The 26,031-nt window shown below is 42.1% G+C and overlaps 1 protein-coding gene across 1 annotated transcript in view; it reads right to left on the reverse strand.

Moving 5' to 3' along the window:
• C8A (complement C8 alpha chain) overlaps positions 1 to 26,031 on the reverse strand; it is a 64,596-nt gene that overhangs the window by 20,336 nt on the left and 18,229 nt on the right. The window contains exons 3-7 of the mRNA XM_047728432.1: positions 22,345 to 22,489; positions 21,206 to 21,353; positions 16,929 to 17,118; positions 14,499 to 14,699; positions 12,339 to 12,579 (exon numbers count right to left, since the gene is read on the reverse strand). Of these exons, the coding sequence (XP_047584388.1) occupies positions 12,339 to 12,579; positions 14,499 to 14,699; positions 16,929 to 17,118; positions 21,206 to 21,353; positions 22,345 to 22,489 (925 nt within the window). The remainder of the gene's footprint in view (positions 1 to 12,338; positions 12,580 to 14,498; positions 14,700 to 16,928; positions 17,119 to 21,205; positions 21,354 to 22,344; positions 22,490 to 26,031) is intronic.

Here is a 26,031-nt window from a genome sequence, read left to right on the forward strand (position 1 = left end):
CTGTTCTCAATAGTCACCTCCGCTTGGGTCCAGCAACTTGCCATACGGGAAACTACATTCTCTCTGTGGCTCTCTGGAGCCCAACACTGACTCCATTTCCAGGTTACTGATATTATCACTCTTCCTGCTATAACTCAGCCACAGGATTGCTCTCATTAACACACTGGCCTCAGGGGCAAGTCCTCCACAACAGAGTGCGACCTTTGGGTGAACCTGGACACTTGTCTCCTACCATTCACCCTCACCCATTTGCTGCTTCAGTCACGCTCATGAGACCCTCCACCCAGAAAGCTCTAACTCCCTTCTCTGTTAGGCAAGCTCCTACTCCTAAATTTTGGAAGTTCAGGTTTGAATGTCTTTGGAGTCTAGAAAAAGGGAGGGCAGGAAAGGGAGGGTTGCTTTCTCCCTTGTGCTTCTACTGTATTTATTTTCATTTGAGCATTTTCACATTGTATTTTTCTTAGTCTCCAACTAACTGTACATTTCTCCAGGGCATGGAGCTGTGTCTTTCATCTCTTAATCATGGGTTCTCGTTGACTGGATGCGTGGTTGGAGGGATGGATGGATGGATGGATGGGTGGGTGGAGATTAGATTAGGAGAAGGGTTCTCCTCAGAGATTAAGTATCTCCTACCTCCTATTTTGGATAAGAAGGAAAAATGTTGTTTTCTACTCAGCACCTTTCTGAAAGGGAATTATAAGCAAGCAACAGCAATAATATATAAATGTGGTGGAAAACATGAGAATCTGAGGGACTTAAATTACACATTCATCCTACCCCAGTGACTACACGTACACAACTTAATCACCTGGGCTGCCTTGTCTCATTCTCTTACAGGAATAAAACATGCACAGCCCACATTCCCTTGTTCCCCATCTGCTGCCACTAACAGACATCACTAATTGATCATAGCACTGTTGGGCTGAGCACCTGTCCTGGGTCATAATCCTGCTAGTATCTGCTATTGAATCCAGCTGCCATTACTGGCTTAGACCATTTTTCTGGCCTTCAAGGCTCTGAGGTTCATCTCTTTGAGTGCCGTACATGCCAGCACACTGTGCTCGTTCCCAGCCCCATGATTGTACCTAAGCTTCAGAACACACAACCACAAGCTGGGCAGGGGAACCCTTCACAATTCTGCCAGTAACAGTTCCTGATCAGCAGGTCAGTGACCCCAAACTGCATTTAGGAAATAATATTGAGTATAATCCTCTCCTAGTTATTTTTAAAACCTGATTTAAACAATTTCAAAGCCATCACAACCTGTTTATTGTTTAAAAAAAAAGAAGTGAAGAAATAAAAATAAAAAGGTAAATGAAATAAAATATCCAGATGGACCCCAAGAAGCATGGAGCTGGAGTTAGAAGTCCTCGTGTTGGACCTCACCCTGCTCCTAGACAATGGTTTCACCTTGGACATGACATCATACCTCTCAGTGCCTGGTTTTCTTTGTTTGTAAAATGGGGACAGCCATAAGACAGCTCAAAGCATTGCCGAGAGGCACGAGTGAGACGATATTCATGGCAGCACTCGGTGCTGCCTGCCACAGAGCTCAGTTAGAACTCCCATCTCTCTTGGGACGCCTGGGTGGCTCAGTTGGTTGGAGGACTGCCTTCGGCTCAGGTCATGATCCCCGGGTCCCGGGATCGAGTCCCGCATCGGGCTCCCAGCTCCATGGGGAGTCTGCTTCTCCCTCTGACCTTCTCCTCGCTCATGCTCTCTCTCACTGTCTCTCTCTCAAATAAATAAATAAAATCTTTAAAAAAAAAAAAAAAAGAACTCCCATCTCTCATTGCCATTTGGATAAACTGTCTCAATAGATGAGACTTTCCAGGCCTGTCTTGGCAACGATTACTTACATCTCCCTCTAACTTTCTACCTTGTCTGCCTTCCTGTGATGATTACTTTCATGGGTTGATTTGACCAGGCCATAGTTGTGTCCAGATATTGAGTTAAACGTTATTCTGGGTGTTTCTGGGAAGGTGTTTTTGAATGAGATCAACGTTTACTCAGTAGACTGAGTAAAGCAGATTATTCTCCCTAATGTGGGTGGGCCTCACCCAATCAGTAGACATCCCAAATAGAACAAAAAGGCTGACCGTCTCCTGAGTAAGAAAGAACTCTTGCTATCTGACTGCCTTCAAGGTGGGACTTCAATTCAGCTTTTTTTCCTGCCTTTGACTCATACATCAGCTCCTCCTGGGTCTCAAGCCTACCAACCTTTGGAGGAAATAAACTGTCAACTCTCCTGGGTCTCCAGCTTGCCACTTGCAGATCTGGGGACTTGTCAGACTCCATAATTGTGTGAACCAATTCCTTAGAATAAATATCTATCTCGTATTGTTCTCTGAAACCAGTTAGTTAGAACTTCACCTAATAACTCTCCTAATGACTCCCTTATGGCTACTTATGATTTTTCCTTTATTTAAAGTAATGTGGTATGTATCTATAGTCAGTGGAACATACTAGATGGCATTTTTTTTAATTTAAATTTTATTATTATTTTTTTAAACATATAATATACTTTTATCCCCAGGGGTACAGGTCTGTGAATCGCCAGGTTTACACATTTCACAGCACTCACCATAGCACATACCCTCCCCAATGTCCATAACCCCACCCCCCTCTCCCAACCCTCCTCCCCCCATCAACCCTCAGTTTGTTTTGTGAGATTAAGAGTCACTTATGGTTTGTCTCCCTCCCAATCCCATCTTGTTTCATTTACTCTTCTCCTACCCCTTAACCCCCCATGTTGCATCTTCTCTCCCTCATATCAGGGAGATCATAGGATAGTTGTCTTTCTCCGATTGACTTATTTCGCTAAGCATGATACCCTCTAGTTCCATCCACGTCATTGCAAATGGCAAGATTTCATTTCTTTTGATGGCTGCATAGTATTCCATTGTGTATACAGACACATAGATCAATGGAACAGAATAGAGAGCCCAGAAATAGACCCTCAACTCTATGGTCAACTAATCTTTGACAAAGCAGGAAAGAATGTCCAATGGAACAAAGACAGCCTCTTCAATAAATGGTGTTGGGAAAATTGGACAGCCACATGCAGAAAAATGAAATTGGATCATTTCCTTACACCACACATGAAAATAGACTCAAACTGGATGAAGGACCTCAATGTGAGAAAGGAATCCATCAAAATCCTTGAGGAGAACACAGGCAGCAACCTCTTCGACCTCAGCCGCAGCAACATCTTCCTAGGAACATCGCCAAAGGCAAGGGAAGCAAGGGCAAAAATGAACTATTGGGATTTTATCAAGATCAAAAGCTTTTGCACAGCAAAGGAAACAGTTAACAAAACCAAAAGACAACTGACAGAATGGGAGAAGATATTTGCAAATGACATATCAGATAAAGGGCTAGTGTCCAAAATCTATAAAGAACTTAGCAAACTCAACACCCTAAGAACAAATAATCCAATCAAGAAATGGGCAGAGGACATGAACAGACATTTCTGCAAAGAAGACATCCAGATGGCCAACAGACACATGAAAAAGTGCTCCATATCACTCGGCATCAGGGAAATACAAATCAAAACCACAATGAGATATCACCTCACACCAGTCAGAATGGCTAAAATGAACAAGTCAGGATATGACAGATGCTGGCAAGGATGCGGAGAAAGGGGAACCCTCCTACACTGTTGGTGGGAATGCAAGTTGGTGCAACCACTCTGGAAAACAGCATGGAGGTTCCTCAAAATGTTGAAAATAGAACTACCCTATGACCCAGCAATTGCACTGCTGGGTATTTATCCTAAAGATACAAACGTAGTGATTCGAAGGGGCACGTGCACCCGAATGTTTATAGCAGCAATGTCTACAATAGCCAAACTATGGAAAGAACCTAGATGTCCATCAACAGATGAATGGATAAACTAGATGGTATTTTTAATGCTTTATTTACTACCCTGAAAACTAAGCAATACTCGTTACTCCATGATCCAGCCCACATACATCCAGATAATACAAGTTTCAATACTTCATCGTACTTTGAAGCACACTTTGAAGATATTTCCACCCTGTTTTACTCTGTGTTGTTTTGTTAAATGCTCATCGTGACCCACTAACTTTCTTTTACAATCTACTACTGGGCTATGACCTGAAGTTTGAAAAATCCTAGGAAAAACATTTCTGAGATATTATAGCATGTTGGTTAATATCACAGGTCCCTGGGTTTGACCCCTGGCTCCACCAGTGAATAGCACCATGACCTTGAGCAAGTTATTTAACATCACAGAGCTTTAGTTCTTAATTTGTAAATTGGGGATTATAGGATCTTCTTCCCAGGTCTTGCCTGAGGATTAAATGAGACAGTATGCTTAAAGTGTTTAACTCCGTGTCTGCCACACAGTAAAATGCTCAGTAAATGTTGACTGTCTTGTCACCTCTGCTGGAGCCTGAGCCTCTCGTATACGGTATCAGAATGAATGAAAGAATGTGTGAGAAAACGCGGGGGGGCGGGAATAAACATTTGGACAATATACAAACTCTATGCCAGAAAATGTTGATTCAGTACTGACTGAATCCTGTTGATTGATTTACTTAGGCTTTTTGGATCTCAGTTTTCTCTCCATAAAATTGGGGAAAATACTAATACACTTCCTCATAAGGTATTATGAAGATTATCTGGAATATTAGATGTGAGTATTTTACCAATATCAGAAGTTATTATATGTAAATATATTTTATTAAAACCAAATATTTCAGGGGCGCCTGGGTGGCTCAGTGGGTTAAGCCTCTGCCTTCAGCTCAGGTCATGATCTCAGGGTCCTGGGATCGAGCCCTACATCGGGCTCCCTCCTCAGTGGGGAGACTGCTTCCCCCTCTCTCTCTGCCTGCCTCTCTGCCTGCTTGTAACCTCTCCCTCTGTGTCAAATAAATAAATAAAATCTTTAAAAAAAAAACAAATATTTCAGTTAGCTCTAAGTACAATGAAGTTTAAAAATTAACTCATTTTAGGTGGCAACCAATTTGGTTGTCTACACAATAAATCATTCCTGACTATAATTGGATGATTATGACAAAGAGAAGCACTGTTACCTTCTATACACCCTTGATGAGAGAAACCATGTGGTATCTAGACAGCGCTAACCATGTTTGTGTGCTTAATAAATGTTTGTTGAATGGAAAACTGAAGGAATGAGTAAGTAAAGGAAGGGAGGAGGCAGGGAGGGGGAGCATGTGGAATTATAACTGACATCAACTTCAATGCTCACTTTGGCATCACATGTACTAGAATTGACATGAACTTTAGTGAGTTTTAATTGTGTTTCTGTGGCTTTTTCTACCCTGTGAGTTAGGTGGTAGACCAGCTAGCTGGTCCAGGGCACCTAGCCAGAAGGGGATGATCAGTGGCAGGCAGAATGTACTGTGCTCTTGCTGGAAGGGTCTTTCCCAGGGTCACTGTTATCTGGCTTCCATCAAAGGGAAGAATGATGGAACACAGGCACTGATTTGGGCCAAGTTGTTAACACTTTGAAAGATAGTGATGAGAATTCAAAGTGACCTTGATGAATGGAAGAAGCAGTCCCTCCAAAACAGGATGAAGTACCAGGGACATAAATGAATGACCTTGATCAAAAAAATGGGCAGGTGGGGGAGAAGGCATGATTGCTGAGGCTCCAAATCTACAGCAAAAACATTGGCCACTGCAGGCTAGACACAATGATAATGATTTCCTTTCTATTTGAACAGTGTTTCAGAGCTGACCAGTTGCAGGGCCTATGAGACAGGCTATCTTATCCTCACTTTACAGATGAGAGGGCAGTTAACATTATAGGGTTAATAACTGAAAAGCTGGGAACAACATAAAGCATGCGGTAATAAAACCACCATAGTACAACAACTACAGGTAATGTCTTTTAACTCTTACTATATGCCAAGTGCTGGGCCACACGCTCACATAAATAGTTTCATTTCATATTCACAAGAATACTATAAAGTAGGTACTATCACTGTCTCATCTAAAAGAACAGAAAACTAAGGCATGAGGAGGATAATGAATTTGCCTGAAGGTCACTTGGCTAATAAATGGTGGAGATGAGATTTGAATCCAGGTAAAGGTTCTGAAACAGAAACTTTTCCAATAATTGACATTTATTGGGTGCTTGTTAGAGGCTGAGCACCGTATTAAATATTTTCTGTGCATATGTCCATGCATTCCTCATAACTATTCTGTGAGATAAATGCTATGAATTCTTCCAGCTTAACAGGGTAAGAAATTGAGACTTAAAACGATTAGATAACCTGCCCATGATCACATAGCTAGTAAGTGACAGAGCCCATGTGTTCAACCACAGTGCTACGCTACTATTATCCTGCATTTGAGGGGGGATGAATATCTAAATACTTACACGGAAGATGCAGTTAGAATTTCGCTCCAACAAACCTTGATTATCATTCCTCTTGGGTCCTGAAAAACTGAGGTTTAGAGAAGTTGTGTATCCTGATCAAGGTCATGTAGCTACTAACCAGTGGAACCAAGATGTGCAACAAGATGTGTCTGACTCCCAAGTTTAGGTTCCTTCTTACCATGACACTAGCATGTGTTTTCCTTCTGTAGTCTTTGATCACATGACTTTACGACTTACTGACCCCACCTGGAATCTGTAATAGTAACTACTTGGTCACATAGTAACTCCTTATTCACATGACTTTAGGACTAACTGACCTCAACTGGCATCTATAATAGTAACTACTGTTTGGACAGTGTTTTACTTATCACAGTGCTTTTAAAAAATATTATCTAGGGTAATTCTTCTAGCAGCCTTTAGAGTAGTTTATTGTCCCATATTAGTGATGGGAAAACTGAGACTCTGAGACATAAAGTATTAGCTTTCAGATGGCAGTGCCTACATGAAAAGCAAAGTTATCTCAGTTGGAAAAAATATTTTTACTTCCACGCTGTCTGCTTTCATAGGTCCAGACAGTGCTGCTGGTTTCCTTCACAGGCAAAACATCAGCAGAAGTCATTTTCCTTAAGGTCTTTGCAGAGTCTTGCAATATGGCCAAAATCCATATAATCATGAACCTTAGAGTCTTGAGGACCATTCATTTACTTTCTATTGCATGCATGGTTTCCATTACAGCATCCCTGATAAAGGTATCCAATCAGATTTACTTAGATTCTTTGATGTTGATAAGACACTGTATTTCCTGTTATATTTTGAGAGACAAAGGGCACAGAAACTGAAACAGATGTGTTAGGACCTATCTACATTAGCCACAAAACAGGAGTCCAGAGCGGACCACTACCATGTTTGTTCCAAAGGTGTTTATGGAATATCCACTAATCTCTGATACTTTTCTCGTTTTACATGTCAACATGGATAGAGGGAACTGACAGAGAAAATATGGCATAACCCAGGGAGCAATGACATGGGGCTGGAAAGGAAGACCCAGAGCATAGGTACTGAGGAGGTGACTAAGGAGACGTGTGAAGAGAGAGGAAGTCAGAATTATTCCCAGATTGTGAGTCTGGAAAAAGGCAGCTTGGATAAGAGGAGAGAAGCCTGGACTATAACTCAAAATAGCTCCTGTATTTTTTACTTACTAATGATAGAACTTTTCAGCCTCATTTCCTTCATCTGTGGAAGTAAGGAAGCCTCTTCTTTCACAGATCTTTGGAAGATTAAGAAGATACACAAACAGCCAAAGGCATGAAAAGATGCTCAACATCAGCCATCATCAGGGAAATGCAAATCAAAACCACGGTGAGAAATCACCTCGCACCTGTTAGGACATCTATTATCAAAAAGATAAGTGATCACAAATGTGGGTGAGGATGTGGAATAAAGGGAACCCTGTGTGCTGTTGGTGGGAATGTCAACTCATACAGCCACCATGGAAAACTGAACAGAGGCGCCTCAAGAAATTAAAATAGACGATCCATTGATTCGACTTTTGCGAACACATGCAAAGGAAATGAAATTGTTATCTAGAAAAGATATCTGTACTCCCATGTTCATAGAAGCATTATTCAGATTAGCCAAAATATGGAAACAATGTAAGTCAACAGATGAATGGATAGAGAAAATGTGGTGCAGATATACAATGGAATATTACCCAGCTTTTTAAAAGGAGATCCTATTCTTTGTGACGACATAGATGAACCTGGAAGACATTATGATAAGTGAAATAAGGCAGACATAGACAGACAAATACTGCATGGAGGAGCCAAAAAAAAAATCAGCTTCATAGAAACCAAGAGCAGAAAAGTGATTACCAGAGATGAGGGTAGAAGAAATAAGAAGAAGTTGTTGAAATGGTACAGACTTTTAATTATAAGATGACCAAGTTCTGATGTATAACATGGTGACTGTGGTTGATAACACTGTATCATATCATTGAAATTTGCTAAGAGAATAAAACTTAAAAGTTCTCATCAAAAAAAGATAAACATGCAAAAATGATATGGGGTTTCCTCAAAAAATAGAGTTACCACATGACCCAGCAATTCCACAACTCAGTTTCTATCCAAAGAGAATGGAAATGCTAATTAAAAAAAATAGAGGCACCCTTATGTCTTTTTGATAACAGCCATTCTGACAGCTATAAGGTGATATGTCATCGTGGTTTTGACTCGCATTTCCCTAATAATTAGTGATGGCAAACATCTTTTCATGTGCTTGTTGGTCATCTGTATGTCTTCTCTAGAAAAGCGTCTTCAGATTTTCTGCCCACTTTTTAATTGACTTGTTTATCTCCTTGTTCTTAAGTGGTATCAGTACTTTATATAGCTTGGGTATGAACCCCTTATCAGATATATTTTGCAAATATTTTCTCCCATTTAGTAGGTTACCTTTTCATTTTGTCAATGTTTCTTCACCGTGCTGAAGCTTTTTAGTTTGGCCTAGTCCCAATTGTTCATTTTTGCATTTGTTTCCCTTGCCTTTGGAATTAGAGCCCCCCAAAATTGCCAAGACCAATTGCTTCCTGCCTATATTTTCTTCTAAGTGTCTTATGGTTCAGGTCTTACATTCAAGTCTTTAAACCATTTGTGCTGATTTTTTGTATATAGTGTAAAACAGTGGTCCAGTTTTTCCCACACTGTTCATTAAAGAGAATTTTCTTTCTCCATTGGATATTCTTGCCTCCTCTGTCATAAATTAATTGTCCATATATGTGTGGGTTCATTTCTAGGCTCTTTATTCTGTTCCGTTGATCAGTGTATCTGTTTTTATGTCAATACCATGCTGTTCTGATTACTTTATCTTTGTAGTATAACTTGAAACTAGGGAGTGCTATGCTCCCAGCTTTGTTCTTCTTTCCCAAGAATGTTTTGACTCTTTGAGGTCTTCTGTGGTTCTACACAATTTTTAGAATCATTTGTTCTAGTTCTCTGAAAAAAAGGTCATTGGAATTTTGATAGGGATTGCATTGTACCTGTGGATTGCTTCAGGTAGTATGGACATTTTAACAAGATTCTTTGAGCTCAGAATATCTTTCTATTTATTTGTATCTTCTTCAATTTCTTTCATCAGTGTCCTGCCATTTCAGAGACTTTTATAAGACCTGTACACTAAAAACTATAAGGCATCCTTTTATTTTTGATGCATGGTTTCACTCTGCCTTTGAGGGAGAAGCATTTTATCTAAAGGATACATTAGAAGGAAACAGCCTTGTAAATCCTCTGGGATGAACTCAGAGAGGATCTGAGGCAAATCCAAGGACAAAAGATTCCTCCAGAGCTAACCAGCCAGTGTGTTCACTTAAATCGCTCCATACCAAGCTCATCTCTTTGAGGACATGCATGTACACCACACGGTGTGTTTCTTAGAGACAAACACTTTAGAGAATATAAATATTATTATTTGATATAGATCAAAGATACACAGAAAAAGACAGTAACAAAGAGGACAGACAGAGAGAGAAATAAAATCACCTGAAGAGAAAGGAGAGACGGAGGATGACAGAGACAAAGAAGAAACTAGACAAATATGAAACATGGAGAGAAGGGTGTTCATGATTCTATTTGTCAAAGGGAAAGAAGGTAGATATTTTTGTTCTTTGTAGGTTAATATGTAAATGGAATTCTGATTTATTAGCGGTCTCCAGCAGATGAGGTGATGATTAGCACATTTCCATATTTATAGAAAAGCAACACTAACTTTCCGGATTTATAGAAAATCAGCTCTTCACAAATAGCAAATTGTGCTATTATCGACATATGGTTTTCTATAAACAGAGCTGAGGTAATTATCCTTGGGACAATTTGTTGGTGGGCTCCTTTTGAATATTAACCACATTGGAAGCCCATCTCTGCCTCACAGATTTTAAAGAGGAGGGGCCATGAGACACCCCAGACAATTAATTAGTAATCCAACACCAAAGACAGAGCCCAAATGAAAGGCTCTATCCAGGACCACATGGTAGAAAGACCATAGGTCCAGGGTTCTGACGCCAGCTTCCTGTAGCCCTGGGCAAAGTAATTAACCTCCCTGAGGAGCCCCAGCATTTATGGGCTAAAACTGGGATAATACCAACCTCCAAGTGTTGTCAAGAAAACGAAATGAGAATGTACACAACAACACCAGAACCTAGTAGGTCCTCAACAAAGGTTAACTGTGCTTCCTTCCTTACATTTTTGAATGATTCTTTAAAAAGTTGATAGACGTTTTTCAAACTCCTTTTTTATATTGACCTATCATCAATGGTTTTGTGTCATGACTCCATATGGGTATAGCTGGAAAAGATTCCTTGAAGCAATAACTTATATTCACTACCTGTAAGCCTTTATAATATTCTCTAGTCTCTTCTTTGTTGTTGTTGGGTAAAATGTTGTTAGTGATCCATACATTGATTTTAAGACCTGCTGTTAGGAAGGAGGTACTCTGCTCCCGGAGGGTGGGGACCATGTTTGAATTTGCTCACCATCGTATCTCCAAAGCAAATACATAATAGAGACTCAAGAGATACTTGAATTATAAAGAACTGGATACATGGCTAGATGGATGAATTAACAAATGACCCAACCAGGAATCTAAATGAATGCCCCCTTTCAAACTCCATGTCTTGTTTTATATACTCACTATGTACTTAGTGCTGTGCTGAGAGTTAAAGAGATAAATAAGTGTCAGACCTAATCCTTGCTTTCAAAGATCTTGCTATCTAGATGAGAAAAATATTATAATTTGGAAAATTTTATTTTGAAGATTAAAGAGTGTGGAATTTATGTGAATGTGTTAAAGGAAAAGAAATGGACAGCCTGGGCTGGTGCAGTCAGGGAACCTTCTTGAAACTGAGAATTTGCTTTGAAATAGGTATCGATTTCTCAGCCTTCTACTCACTCCTTGACGAGGTCAGTCATTCTCAAACCATAGTGAGCACCAAAATCACCAGGAGGGCTTGTTAAAATACAGACCCCTGGGTCCTCCACCAGTTTCTGATTTAGTAGGTTTGGGATGGGGTCCTGAGAATTTACATTTCTAACAGGTTCCCTGATCCTGATGCTGCAGTTAAAATCCACACTTTGAGAATCACCTTTCTAGCCATTTGGCATAAGACCATGAAAGCTCCTGATGCCATGCTAGGGAGTTTAACCATTCAGCATTTTAGGCAAATAAGTGATATCTTGTATCCATAAAGTAGAAAGATCATTCTGGGAACAGTTTTGAGACTGGATTGCAGAGGTGGGCCCTCCCCTAGATTTAAGAGCCAAAGCAGTATTAAGTGATAGGTGGGAACCCAGCCTAGCCCTGTAAGAGTGAACAGGGAGGAAAGGGGAAGGGTGAGGGCTGCTCTGGAGCCAGAACTGAAGGCTCTTTGAGATCTGCAGGGTAAAGGAAGGGGAGGGATCTGGGATGACTCCAGGTTTCTAGCATCACAGACCGATTATATAGCTGTTCCGTTAACTAAGAACCTATATTTGTAAGTTTTAACATTTTAAATAACAAAACCCCAAATACCATTTGTTATCAAGAAGGTTAACAGTAGTGTAATTGAAAACACGTAGTTTTGGGGAGCCAGACAAGTCTGAGTTCAAATCTTGTTTGTGATACTTCCTAGTTAGTCTTTGCGCCCTTCTGGACCTCAGTTTCCCGTAGACAGTAATACTCTCAACTGGGATGGCTACTACAACATACTTCTTGGTTCTTCTCCCCCTGTCCTGCCCCCCAGTCCATTGCCACCTCCACATATCTCCCTTCTGTAATTGCAGCACTGCACTGTGCCACCTTCTACACAAGTATTATGCCTGTTACCTTACACTGCTGTCCCCCAGGAGATCACGCATGGCTCCTACTCAGTGCTCAGAAAACTGCAAACCACATCCTGACGTATGCATTGGCTGCTGTTTGCATAAAGTTCTGTTCTACTTACCATATGATTTCATTTTCTCTCTGTTAATTACCAGGATATATTCATAAACGCCACCCATCGATCCAGACGTTATGTAATGAGTGCCGTAGTCATTGATGAACTTGGCATACATGCCGTAATTGTACTGCTCTGGGAGCTCCATTAACGACTGAAGCATGCCTTCATCCAGCATAATATTGTCCCTCCTCATCTTAAAATGAGCAGTCTGCACCTTTGTGGAAATTCTCATGAAGCTATATGTCTGCCAGAACCACCACCATGGAATAAGGGAAAAGAAGAAAGAGAGGCCACATTTTACTACATAACATAATGCAAAAGGTAGCATTTAGTAGCTGTGGGCAATATGTATATTTACATATAAACACATGAGCACAAATACATTATTAGTAGTCTATTTTACAAGCATCTGTGAAACACTGAGGTGTGCCTGGATGCCTTTCCCATGCCTGTGTCTCTGTTCTCACCGCCCCTGTTCAGGTGCCCTTCTCCTCAACTCTCATCTGGGTTGGTCCCTGCAGTGTGGTTCATGGTGCTCTTCACTCTGTTCTGGCCCCAGTCCATTGTCACCTCCACATGCCTCCCTCATCTAATTACAGCACTGTATGAAGCAACCTTCCACTCAAGTATTCAGTATCCAGTTACAATAATGCTTAGGAGTATTTTTGATGACATGGCAGGAGGTGCCAGCCTTATCCATTGATGTAACTTACTGAACAAATACGTGTAGGAGCCTGTAGTCACTTGCATTGTGCTAGGAGCAGAGAACGTGATCTTCAATGAGAGAGAGGTCCCTGCCATGATGGATCTTACGTTCTAGTGGGAATCTTGCACTGTTAAGGAATAAAGTAAAGCAGGCTCCCGAGATAGTAAAAAAGAGGCAGGACTTGAGTCATATTGAGTTGGTTTAAGAGGAAGGGAATTGGGGCACCTGGGTGGCTCAGTCACTTAAGTGTCTGACTCTTGGTTTTGGCTCAGTCATGGTTTTAGGGTTGTGAGATTGAGCCCCATGTCAGGCTCCATCCTGGAAATGGAGTCTGCTTAAGATTCTTTTTCTTTTCCTCTGTCCTTCCCCTGCTCAGGCTCTCTTGTGCATGCACTCTCTCTCTCTCAAAACAAAAACAAAAACAAAAACAATTAAGAGGAAGAGGGTTGTGTATGGGCATTATTTCCAAGTAAACCTTAATCCCAAGGCATAGTGAAAATTTGAAAAGACCATCTGCCTTGAAAAAAGTCCCCATGACCATGTGATAGCCAGATCTCAGAACAATACTTTCCCTTCACAGTGACAGCTGACTTGTGGCAAAGCTCCAGAATGTAATTTATATATTGTTAACTAAGTTAACTTTCATAAGTCCTTCATTTTCATCATCCAGAATAATTTTTGAGCCCCAACTAAATCCACAGTGCTGGTATCAATATTGTTGCGGCTTTTCAGTATACTCTGAATCAGATCAGTAAATATTACTCTGGCTCCTGATGATTTCTCCATCCTCATTACTCACTACGTTTCCTTCCCACCCTATGCGTCAGCTGGTTGAAGGCCTTGCAATCCCGTTAGTGTGAGGCAATCTGTCATCTCCAGACCTTCGCACACTGCTGTTTCCCAGGCCCAGAGTACCCCTCACTGACTCCCGCCTCTCTTCATCAGGACAACCTGTATTAGATTTTAGACCCCAGTTTAGGTGGATGGATGTCCCTTCCTCAAGGAAGCACTGCCTGGTTGCTCAGATTAATAGGGAGTTAGTGGTGAACATTTGATGAATCAGTGAATGATGGACGGAGCATACCAGTCCTCCAATCTATTCCGAAAAGCAAGGCTTGCTTCCGAATTCTTCCCAACCTAGTTTACATGGCCTGGCTGTTTCTCTTTAAGACATTACTATTCTAAGTATTTCCCTGTTTGCTCCAGGTAACCATGAAAAAGAATGGGGTGAGGTGATAAGAGTTCTCCTCTTATCATTCAATTTTATTCCCTTTGTGATGATTCTGTGTGCAAAAGCATAATAAGAAAAACAAACATGATTACCACTGATCAGACATTTCCAATTACCCAAGCAAATGCAGGTTCAATTACTACTGTACTTTTTAATGCAATTAAGGTAATACATGTTCCGTGTAGATTATGGACTACTGTTTGACACAGGCATTATGCTGTAATACCTTCTCATTATACTTGTTTAACTCCTCCAAGAACAAAGAGTCTCGTGACCCAGATGCACCCACATCCACGGTCACAGGAGTGCGTACGGGGCCCACACCTAGAGTCACTCCGACCGACACTGACACGTCATTTTTTACTTTAGAAAGAAGGTCACGTGCATCATCGTGCAGCTCTGAGGAGAGTCTGGTGTCTGCCAGGGCCTGAAAAGGAGCAAACAGATGTTAGCTTTGTACACCCAGTTATATTCTGATTTGTGCTTAATATTTAAATCTTTGCTCTGTAAAATATCACCAAGCAGATTATCATTGATAATTATGTTAAAAGGCTACTCCAGGCATCCGACTGATGCTCACTCACTAAAATGCCGAAAATACGGCAGTTAGTTTAGGTATCGCTTAGCGGCAGTGCTGAAATATTTATTTAAATATGCACACACACACTCATGATTCTGATAAAATGCTGTATTGTTCTGGGTATGGATTTTTTCCAACTGATTCATCCTTCCTGTAGAGAAAGTCGCCCATCTCTGCAATGGAGGCATCCAGAAAGCCACATCTGGGTGCGGATCTGGGAGGAAAGGAACAAGGAAGCCGAGCCAGTCGGGAGCGCTCTAGGCAGACTTATGCTCTCATGCTGCCCCATATGTGGGATTCCTTCATTCCAGGCAGGCAGTAGGCTTGTATGATTCTGCCAGCTTGGACTGAGGCATGGTCCTGTGCCTGGCCTGAGCTGAGAAAGCAAGGGTTAAGCACACGAGTGGTTTGCTTGGCCCTCACAAGAGCATGTGTCGAGATGGAGCCTAATTAGTTTGGGTCCCGAGTATCTGTGACGATGAGCTCCCCTTCCACCTTGGGACAGATGCACAGCATAGGACACTGTTGCTTTAAAGCGCTGAAATTTTGGAATCCTTTGTTGCGCAACATAGCCTCGGCTGTCTTGCTGGACATGTAATCCCCAGACCATCCTTGGGCTTAGGGGAATGGCGATGTCTGTGTCTTCCTCCTAGGCTTACCATAGGCTTGATGATAGTAGTTAAGCCCAGTGGGTGGTGGTGGGACCCCATAAACCTGGCCTTGGCCTTCTCTTGAGAAAACTGGGGGAGGGGGAGTATGACTAATAATTGTCCATCATCCTTGAATCCTACCATCTCTCTGTAAATATAGAATGCATATGACTACATGCGTATAATGTGTATAATCTGTCTTCCCTTCTAAACGACATAGAGCCGGCCTCTGCCGAGCTAGATCTGGGTTTGAATCTTGTCTCTGCCACTTAGTGCAGTCCACCTTTCAGCCTGACACTTTATCCCTGTAATTCTCTGGGTCTTTTTCCTTTCTAAAATGGGGCAGTGGTAATCTCTACCTCCTTGTATTATTGTGAGATTAAATGAGAAGCTTTGCATGGAGATATACGATCTGGGGCATAGTGAGCATCCAGGGATGTCTGTGTGTCCCTCTCACCCAGAGGGGAAGGGACATGGAAAGGAATGGTCGGGAGTGGACTCTGGAACTGGTCATGAGCCATGGGGTGCTCTGAGTGCCCAGGAAACCGCAGAATTTTAGAGATGGAGAGGATTTAGGGATCATCCGTATCTTGCAAACACTTCTCAACAGCAGAACTGTTCTGTAAACAAATCCCATATGGAAAACCAAGATAGGAAAGTTATCAGAGGAGGACAAATACCATGTGTGGCATACACGAAAAAAGAGACGAACAAAACAAGATTCTTAAATATGGAGAACAAACAGGTGGTTACCAGAGGGAAGGTGGGGGAGGATGTGAAAAGAATTACGAGTGCATTTATCATGATGGGCACAAGGTGTTGTATGGAGTGGTTGAATCACTGTATTGTACACCTGAAACTAACTAACACTCTATGTTAACTGTACTGGAGTTTAAAAAAAAAAAAAAAAGAAAGAAAGAAAGAAAGAAAGAAAGAAAGAAAGAAAGAAAGGAGATGACCAGTGGGCAGCTACCCTTGATGAGACGGGGACCTTGGGCTCAGAACCCTGCCCAGCTACCTCCTGTCCTGACCCCCAATTTATACAGAGGGAAACTGGGTCCAGGGAGGGACAGGGAGCTTCTCAAGGTCTCAAATACTTCTATTCTAACAAAGCACAACTGGGAATAGGTCATCTGACTAGCAGAGAACTGGACCTCGAATCTGTTTCATTGATTATGGAATGGAGCCAAGATGTGGCAGGTGGGCGGCCACACTTCTGTTCTGCCTCTCGTCGGCCCTGCCCTTGCCTGTCAGTGCCCTTCAGCACAGATCATGTGTGGGGGCAGACGGAAAGGGAGCTTCAGCCACCAGCAAGCTCTGCGGGAAGTAGAATCTCCAGAAGCTAGGAGTCCATGTCCAGCAACAGGCCTCTCTCCCTCCCCGCCCCCACCCTGCAGTGGCCTGCGAGTGCCCTGTGCAGACTTACCTTAAAGTGGTACATGAGGATGTTGTAGGGTTTCCGGAAGTACTTCTCATCCTCCCCATAGTAAAGATGCTCACAGGCGGGGTCATATCGAAGCTCCCTCCATTCCCCATTGTAGACTGTCTCACACTGGCCGCCAAAATACCTGGCATCATACACGCTCTGGGCTTCTTCCTGGATCAGGATATTGTACCTAAATCGAAAAGGCGGGCAGCTTCTGGGAAAGAACACTGGAAAGGCAAAGACGGCATCCTCTGGAAGATGTTACTGCTGGTCTGAAGTCAGTGGCTTCTCAAGCTGTGTTCTGCAGACCCCTAGGGTTCCTCAAAGTACCTTAAACTCCATTTTGGGTAACACTGGAAACCTGAGTGGGCTCAGCCAGGCCCCCAGTTTCCCTTTGACCAAAGCAGCAGACAGCTCCATCAGCACCTGGAACAGTGCTCCCATGAAAAGCTACTCTTAAAAGTGTGTTGTGTGAGTTACAGAGGAATGAATATGCATCATTATCAAAACTCCAAGCACAGAGCCCAACAGCCGGAGCCCATTTCCCAGCTCTGCCACACCTAGCTGTGTGACCTTGGGCAAATCACTTAACCTCTTTGTGCCTCAGTTTAGTCATTTGTAAGAAGCAGTTAATGCTACTGCCTTCAGAGAGTTAAATGCAAGTTCAACATGGAAAGGAACCAGAAAGCTCTTAGCATATATTTAGTACTGAATAAATATTGCCATTGCTTTTTTTGTTTGTACTGTTTCAGAAAAAGGCTCTGTGGGTGAAAAAAAAAATAGGTTTAACATATCAACTCTCAGTGCTAAGGTGAAAAGCTAATCCACAGAAAGGCCATTGTCTCCAGGACAGCATGGAATGTTACAGGGTACAATTTGAAAATCATGGAGACTCCTGTTTCATTTCTAGCTCAGTCACGTACTAGCTGTGTGAATCTGGACAGATTCTGGATACATTCTGAAGCCCGTTTTCTGCATTTGAAGAAGAGAAATAATAAAACTACTTCTTGTGGGTTTTGTGACATCTAAATGAGAGTATTAAAGTAAAATGGAAGTAAAGTTGTAGTACAGATTAGGCGCTCCAGAAATGATACTTCCTCTCCCCTAGCCCAGTACTCTTCCAGAAACACTTTCCCTTGCTTCCCTCTCTGGGGTATTTCATAATCATCTGCCCAAGAATTGCATTTTAGGCTATAGATAGTTGCATGGTATTTAGGCACAAACAGTGTCACACAGGTGAAATACAGCCTTAATATTCTAAAAAAGAGAAGGCTAACTAAACAAAAGCATTTCAATTTGGTTAAGAGATCCAAGGCCTAACAATCAAAGCCTCTTATGGTATAGATAATAAAATGACTTCTTGTCTCTGCCTTTCAAACTCCTATTCAGCCTTTAAAACCCAACTTAAACATTGCCCTCTCTGTCTGACCTTCTTTGATTATCCTGGACAGAGAGGTGTTCCTTCCTCTGTATTTACATGGCATTCAGTGATTACCTTTGGCATAGCATCTGTCATATTTGTTCCTTCCCTCCATGAAAAGGCACAAAGGCAGAAGATGAGCAGGGGGTTAACTATGAATAAAACCTGCCTTTGAAGGGATAAATGGATAATTATAGAGTACCTGACATATAGTACAAATTCAAGGTATGTTACCTTTCTTCTTCACCTCTTCTCTCCGTCTCTTTCTTCATATTAATGGAAGTGATGTAGTAATAGCTATGGTGAATTGAATACACACTCTACCAGACATTTAGCATACATTAACTTTCAACCTCATGACAATCTTACAAATGAGAAGTTGAAGCTCAGAAAAATTAGGTAATTTGCCTATAGTCACAGCTAAATTTTCTTTGACGCTAAAATCTGGGTTCCTTCCCTTTACTTTGCCCCTTACTTTTCTGTCTTTCTGCCCATTGAACATTTTTCTGTCTTTGGGTTATAAATACTGGCTCTCTGGTGGGCCAAACAAAAAGTCAAAGGAATAATTAGTCCTAATATTATACGCTAACCTCTAAGCATAAAAGGTTATTAAGCCTAGGTACTCTTAGCAAAGCTGATTGCGGAACCCACCAGATTGAAAATGAAAAGATATAGAGAAATTCCACTTTTTGGAAATCTATGCAGAAATACATGTACAAAGATAACATACAAAGATGTTCATTGCAGCATTGTTTATAAGAGGAAAAAATGGGGAAAATCTAATTATCCTTCAATAGGAAGCAGCCAAATAAATTTTCATGTAGTTATACCTTGGGAGAAGAGTCAGCAATTTTTTTAAAAATAAAGGACCAGATATTAAATATGTTAGGCTTTACAGGCCATAGGTCTTTGTTTCAAATGCTCAACTCTCATCATTGCAGGGTGAAAGCTGTATCCCAATAAAACTTTAATTACAAAAACAGACAACAGGCTAAATTTGGCCTTGAGGCCATAGTTTACTGACCCCTGTTATAGAACACTGTGTTTCTTAGACAAAGAATAGAAAATGTGGGAGGAAATCTTCAAAAATATATTATTAAGTTTAAAAAAAGCAAGTTACACACCATATGTGTAGTATGATCCCATGTATGTAAAATAGACTTATGGCTATCATGCACAATACCTATGGGCATACCTTCATACAATATATATTGTCAGTGCATCGTTTACATGATCTGAAAGTCCTACACCAAACTGTTGACAGGGGTCAGTTCCAGGGAGAGAAGTGGGGGGGCGTGACTGAGTGGAGTACAGGTTGGGGATGGCGAAGGAAGACTTTTGGTTTTTACCTCAAACATGTATTCTTTAAAAAAAAAAGATTTTATTCATTTATTTGACAGTGCACAAGCAAAGGGAGTGGTAGGCAGAGGAAGAGGGAGAAGCAGTCTCCCCACTAACCTGGGAGCCCAATGTGGGACTTGATCCCAGGACCCTGGCATCATGACCTGAGCTGAAGGCAGGAGCTTAACCAACTGAGCCACCCAGATGCCCAACATGTATTAATTCTATAGCAATAAATAAAAATCTAAAAACTAGAACATGCTTAAATTAAAAAAAAAAAAAAAAAAAGGACACCAGGAAAGGCTTCTGAGATCTTGAGCAGAATGAAAAACTGCCAAGTGTCAGCTATTGGGAGTGGAGATGGGACCATCCTGCTGGTCAAAACACCCTCAGGAAGTGTATTTCAATGCTCCTTTGACTCACATGAGAGCAAGGTCATGGTCTGCGATCTTTTTGCCAATAAAGAGGGAATTCTTTTTCTCAAGTTAACACCTCACTATTTCATACTTCTATTCTGTTTAGCCCACATTCACTTTAAAAATCAACAAAATCCCCTTTTATTAATTAGGGGCTGAATTGTGTCCCCTTAACATTTAGATGTGGAAGTCTGGGACCCCAAAACTTCAGAATTTGATTGTATTTTGGTGAGATGGTCTCTATGTAGGAATTGAGTTAAAATGGGAACATTATTGGGCCTTAATCTAATATGCTCGTGTCCTTATACGAAGAGATTAGGGAGCACCTGGGGGGCTCAGTCAGTTAAGCAGCTGACTCTGGATTTTGGCTCAGGTCATGATCTCGGAGTCCCAGGACTGAGTCTCTACACTGGGCTTCACACTCAACGGGGAGTCTGCTTAAGGATTCTCTCTCTTCTTCTGCCCTACCTCTGCTTACATGCACTCTCTCTCTCTCTCTAAAATAAATAAACCTTTTTTTTTTTTAAAAAAAGAAGATGATGATGATGATGATGAAGAAGAGGGGCGCTTGGGCGGCTCATCTGGTTAAGCATCCATCTCTTGATTTCAGCTCAGGTCATCATCTCAGGGTCATGAGAAGGAGCCCTGCATAGGGCTCTATGCTCAGAGAGGAATCTGCTTGACATTCTCTCTCTCCCTCTCCCTCTTCCTCTGCCCCTCCCCCTGCTCTCTCCCTCTTAAATAAATAAAATCTTTAAAAAACAAAAAGAGATTAGGACCCAGACACCCACAGAAGGAAGGACAAGCCAAGGAGAATGGCCTCAGAAGAAGCCAACCTACCACCAACTTGACCTCAGACTTCCAGCCTCGAGAACTATGAGAAATCAATTTCTGTTGCTTATAAGGCACCCAGTGTGTGGCATTTTGTAATAGTCACCCAAGAGATAGTCACCGAGTGGACCAGTATCCCACCTCAGGGAGACAGTGGGAGCTACCTCACCAGACACACGGCACTAAGATCTTCTTCTGTCCTCAAAACAATACTTGTGATTGAAGGGCAACCATTCCCTGCTCCCAAACAACCTGAGGGCAGGACTCACCCCAAGGCCGCTTTCTCTGATCCTGGAATGGGGTCATACAGGGTGCAGTCAAATTCAGGGACCCTGACATCTTCACAGTCATCCTCGTCAGAGCCGTCAAGGCAGTCATTGTCTCCGTTACACACCAGGTGGCGTTTCAGGCAGCGACCTGAGAGAAGGGAGGCTGTAGATGCTTCCAGAGCCTCCCAGACTTTCCCTTTCCCGGTGACCTGCATCTATAGTCACCAAATCCATCCCACTTCTGAAACAGGCCCTCACCCCTTTCCATGATCATCTCTCCATCCTTGCTGCCTCTTCCTTCCAGCCTCTCTGTCTCCCACATGTAGCCCCGCTCCCAGCTCAGGCCCTGCAGCAGGCTCCTCTCTAAAACTCATCCTCCACGTGGCAGCTCCTGTGATCTCTCTAAAATGTCAGCGTAGCCATGTCATCCCCCTGCCCCATAGCCTTCTGTAGCTTCCATTCCCATTCTTCCAAATACTGCAGTCTGGTCCCCAGTACCCTACTGGACCCATCCCCTCCCTCTCTTCCAAGAGCCCTACCTGCAATCATTCTGCACCTATTGCCAGTCCCTAAATTCCTGGGTGTGTTTGTACATTCTTGTTCTTAGCAAATTCATTGCTACTTCTAAGTCTCAGTTCAAGTGCTATTTTAAAGCCTGTTCTGACTTCCCCCAACACAGATCAGGGCATTCCCTGCCAGTGAGGGTCATTGGACCGTGGGCCTGTGCCCATTACACTGCCTATCACCCAGTATTGCCACCGACTCCCTGTAGGTCTCTCTCCCAAAGAGACGAGGAGTACCTCGAGGTCAGGCACATTATCTTTTCATATCCGGGTCACCAGCACTTAGCACCCTCCCTGGCACATACATGCCCAGTCAATATTTATTCAATGAATGGGTGACTGAGTGAATTGTACCTTTTCTAAACAAGTCAACAGATACTCCGACAAACTCACATCAAAATTACTTGGGCTACTGGGTTGGCTTAAAATGCAGATCCCTGAACCCCATTCCAAACCTACAGAATGACAACTTCCGGAGAAGGGCTGAGCAGTCAGTCTTTTAACAAGCTCCTGTGTGACTGTTTTTCACATTTGGTCTGGTGGGGCACAGCTGTTATCCCACTGGATGCCACTCACCTGTCTCCTTACACTGGAAATCCTCTCCACACTGTGCTTGACTTACACAAGCTGTGGGACTGTGACAGCTGATTTGATCCCAGATGTCGCCACTGCACATGGTTCCCCCAAACTTGTTGGGCTGCAGGAGGCTCCGGTGTCGGTACTAAATTGGATTTCAAAGCAGATACTTTCATTGTCTATCAGTCAAACAAGATTTGTGCTGGCGGATCTCAGCTCAACATAAGGACTAACTGTCTAATGATTGAGAGCTGCCTAAAAAGCTGTCTTCTGAAGGGATGAGTATTCCTAAATGGTGGTGTCCAGCCAGGGGGCAGGAATATTGAATAGGGCCTCCAAAGATCAAATGGAAACCTTGTTAGGAAGGACCTTCTCCCCCCACCTTCAACCAGTTGGTACCTATCCATCTTTCATGACTCAATAGTGCACCCCCTCTACATATTCTAGAGTTCTGTGTGCCTCCTTCTCCTCTCACTTGTCAAATAAGGTTGTTGTTATCCCTGGTCTATTTACTTATTTACCTTTCTCACTAGTTTAAGAACAGTTTGCATGTAAGAGGAGGAGTAGCAAAAGGAGGATCTTGTCTTACTTGGTTTCATACCGTTGACTCTTGATCTATGGTCTATGCAGGAGGCACTTTTATAAGCTGTTTATTGCTTTCCCTCTATACCATTTCTTTTGGCCATGGCATCCTCTCTTTCCTTGGGACACATCTCATACGGTTCAGGTGGGGATGATCTCACCCCTCAATTCATGGGAATGTGTGAGTTTGAACCAGGTCCTGCCAACCAGAGCACTATATCTGCCAAATTGCAATGATTGGTTTAGGGTTTGGTTCATAACTCAATCTTAGAGCAATAATTATTCTCCCCGAAGATTTTCTTTCAGAACTATTGGAAAAGATCATTTCTTTTTGCTGAAGTTGCTGGGAACTATGGGCATCAAGTGGTGATCTAGCCTACTATGTAGAAAGAGCCCATCCAAGAGATAGAGACAACATCTGAATCCCTGGGTCCAGCTTTGATTGCACACAAACGAATACCTGTTCAAAGAAGAACAGGAAGAATAAAAATGCATACCAATCTTGGAGCTCTCTGGTTTCATGATACTGCTTTCTATATGGTGTACACCTTCGGGCACTAGTGTAGAAGGAGGAAGTTGAACACTAAGATATTTGGAGAAGTATGAGGTTCCATTCCCACCTTCAAGTAGCTTAAAGTCTACTTGAGGAGATAAAATAGATAATAATAGGAAACATGCTGTGTGGAGAGTTCCATGTCGAGTGTCCACGAAGGGAATTTGCAGCACTGTATTTTCTGCTGCTTCTTGCCTTGGCTCAGCCCACAAGCTCCTCCTTCGAGACTGTTCATAACTGAGCAGGGAAGCAACAGTTTGAGCAGTAAGGAAAGTGGGTTCTTAGCCCAATACACCCACCCGCCATTCTTTCCTCCCTCTCTCTCTCCCTCCCTCCCTCCCTCCCTTCCTTCCTTCCTTCCTTCTGTCTTTTCTTTCTTTCTTCCCTTTCTTTCTTTCTCTTCTTTCTTTTTCTTTCTTGTTTTGTATAGTTGATGCACAGTATTAAATTAATTTCAGTTGTACAACAGAGTGATACAACTTCTCTATGTTTTAATATGTTCATGAGCATAGCTACAGTCTGTCACCATGCAATGCTATTACAGTACCATTGACTATATTCTCAATATTGTACTTTTCACTCCTATGACCTACTTATTCCATAACTGGAAACCTGTATCTCTCGATCCCCTTACCATTTTGCCCATTTCCTCTACTCCCAACCCTCTGGCAACCATCAATGTTTCCTCTGTATCTATAGGTTTGGCCTGCTTTTAGTTTGTTTGTTTATTCCTGAATTTATTTCTTGCTTGCTGTATAAAGTATCAGTGCCTGGTACTTTGTGTCTCGGTTTCCAAATCTGTAGAATGAAGTGGTCAACCGAGGTGACCTCATTAGTTACAGTTACTAATGATTCTTTCACTTGTGTCCTGTAGATACAAGAGCATAAGCAGGAGAATTTAGACTGACTGGGTTCAGACCCCAGAGTCACTTACCAAGTCTCCAAAAGCAAACCATTTACGTTTTCTGAGTTCCTGTTTTCTAATGTCAAGTGGATGTGATGACCCCACACTTTGAAAGGGTGTTGTTAGAACTGAGTGAGAGAATGTGTGAGGAAAGCACCCAGCCCCATGTCTGGCATTTTATTGGTGCTCACTAAACAGAAGTGGTGTCTGCATCATTATCAATGGAGTCTTTTCCAGCTGATTCCACTGGGTGCGTGTAGAACAGGGCAACTTTGCCCTCTCTTTCCTCTTGCCTACTTCTGTCTCCACAATTTCTCATTAGTGAAGAGACAGAAAGGCTTGCAAAAAAAGGTGAAGAGCAAACCTGTGCGTTTGCCTTTCCTGCCTCCCCGTTAATAAGAATGTAAACTCGATGGGAAGAGATTATAATTAATGATCAGTTTGGGAATATTAGGATATTTTCATTCTCTTCCCACATCTTGCCAAGATGTAGTACATAAAGGAGGATTCAGCATACCAAGGTAGAGTCAAGTCTTCTCACTCTTCGTAAAGTTCACCAGAGTTTTAAGACCTGCAATTACCAGTATGATGGTGATGGTAGCTACCATTTTTTGAGTGCCTACTACTGGCTGGACACTTCACATTCTTTATCTCATTTAATCGTCACAAGTTGAGGAGGTTAAGCGTCATTCTGAATCCCATTTTAAGCTGGGTTGGAATGCCAGTTCTGCTACCTACTATGTGTGTGTCACTGAGTAAATGACTTAACATCTCTGACCCTCTGTTTTCTCATCTGTGGAAGGAGAGATCTGAGAGTCTTGAGGAGACTAGTGATAAGGCATGTAAAGAAGTCAGCACATTGGCCTGGTTCCTGGAATGCACTCACTAATAATAGCTATAAAATCGGCATCATTTTTGTAGCCAGCTATTGGGATACTCCAGAAGGATTTATGGCTGAATTGGGGGGATTGAATTACATGGCCACTAATATCACTTACAACTCTCCACAGGGTTCATGGGGAGGCAATGGAGTGAAATGGTCAGGCACATGGGCATTTGGGGATCAGACTGACCAAGTCTAGGCTGTGCCTCCTTCTTTATGGGTAACCTAACCAAAGGGACAATGGTTTCTATCTATCACAGTTGGCTATGAAAGTCAACTAAGACGATTTACTAAAGCAGGAGCATGGTGCCTGATATATAGAAATCATTTAATAAATGGTAACTATAAATGCCATCATCATCCTTCTTGTGGTTTCTGTATTGGAATGCTGGTGCAGACACAAGGTTCATTCCCACCAACTCTCCATTTTCTGGGTTATTATCAAATAATGAAGACATTGCTCTGCAGAGAGGCTGGTGCAACTATTCCCTTAGGGACTTCTCCGTGCTGGTGCCTCTGTTGGTATCATTAAGACATAATTTTCTTTTCTAGCTAGTCGATAATGTTTCTCTCCAGAAATGCACATCTTTGTTTGGGTGATTTTGAGAGAAGGGGGAAAAAACATATTAATAAGAAGAAATTAAGGGTGGTCTTTTCCTTAAGTAATTAACAGAATTTAATGATTTTAAGGATTATTTTAGAGACACATGTGCTTTTTCGAGTCACGAAAGGAGTAATTCAATTCTGATTTAAATAGTAAGCCAT

The sequence above is a fragment of the Lutra lutra genome, chromosome 4, assembly GCF_902655055.1.
Source record: "Lutra lutra chromosome 4, mLutLut1.2, whole genome shotgun sequence".
Taxonomy (NCBI): Eukaryota; Metazoa; Chordata; class Mammalia; order Carnivora; family Mustelidae; genus Lutra; species Lutra lutra.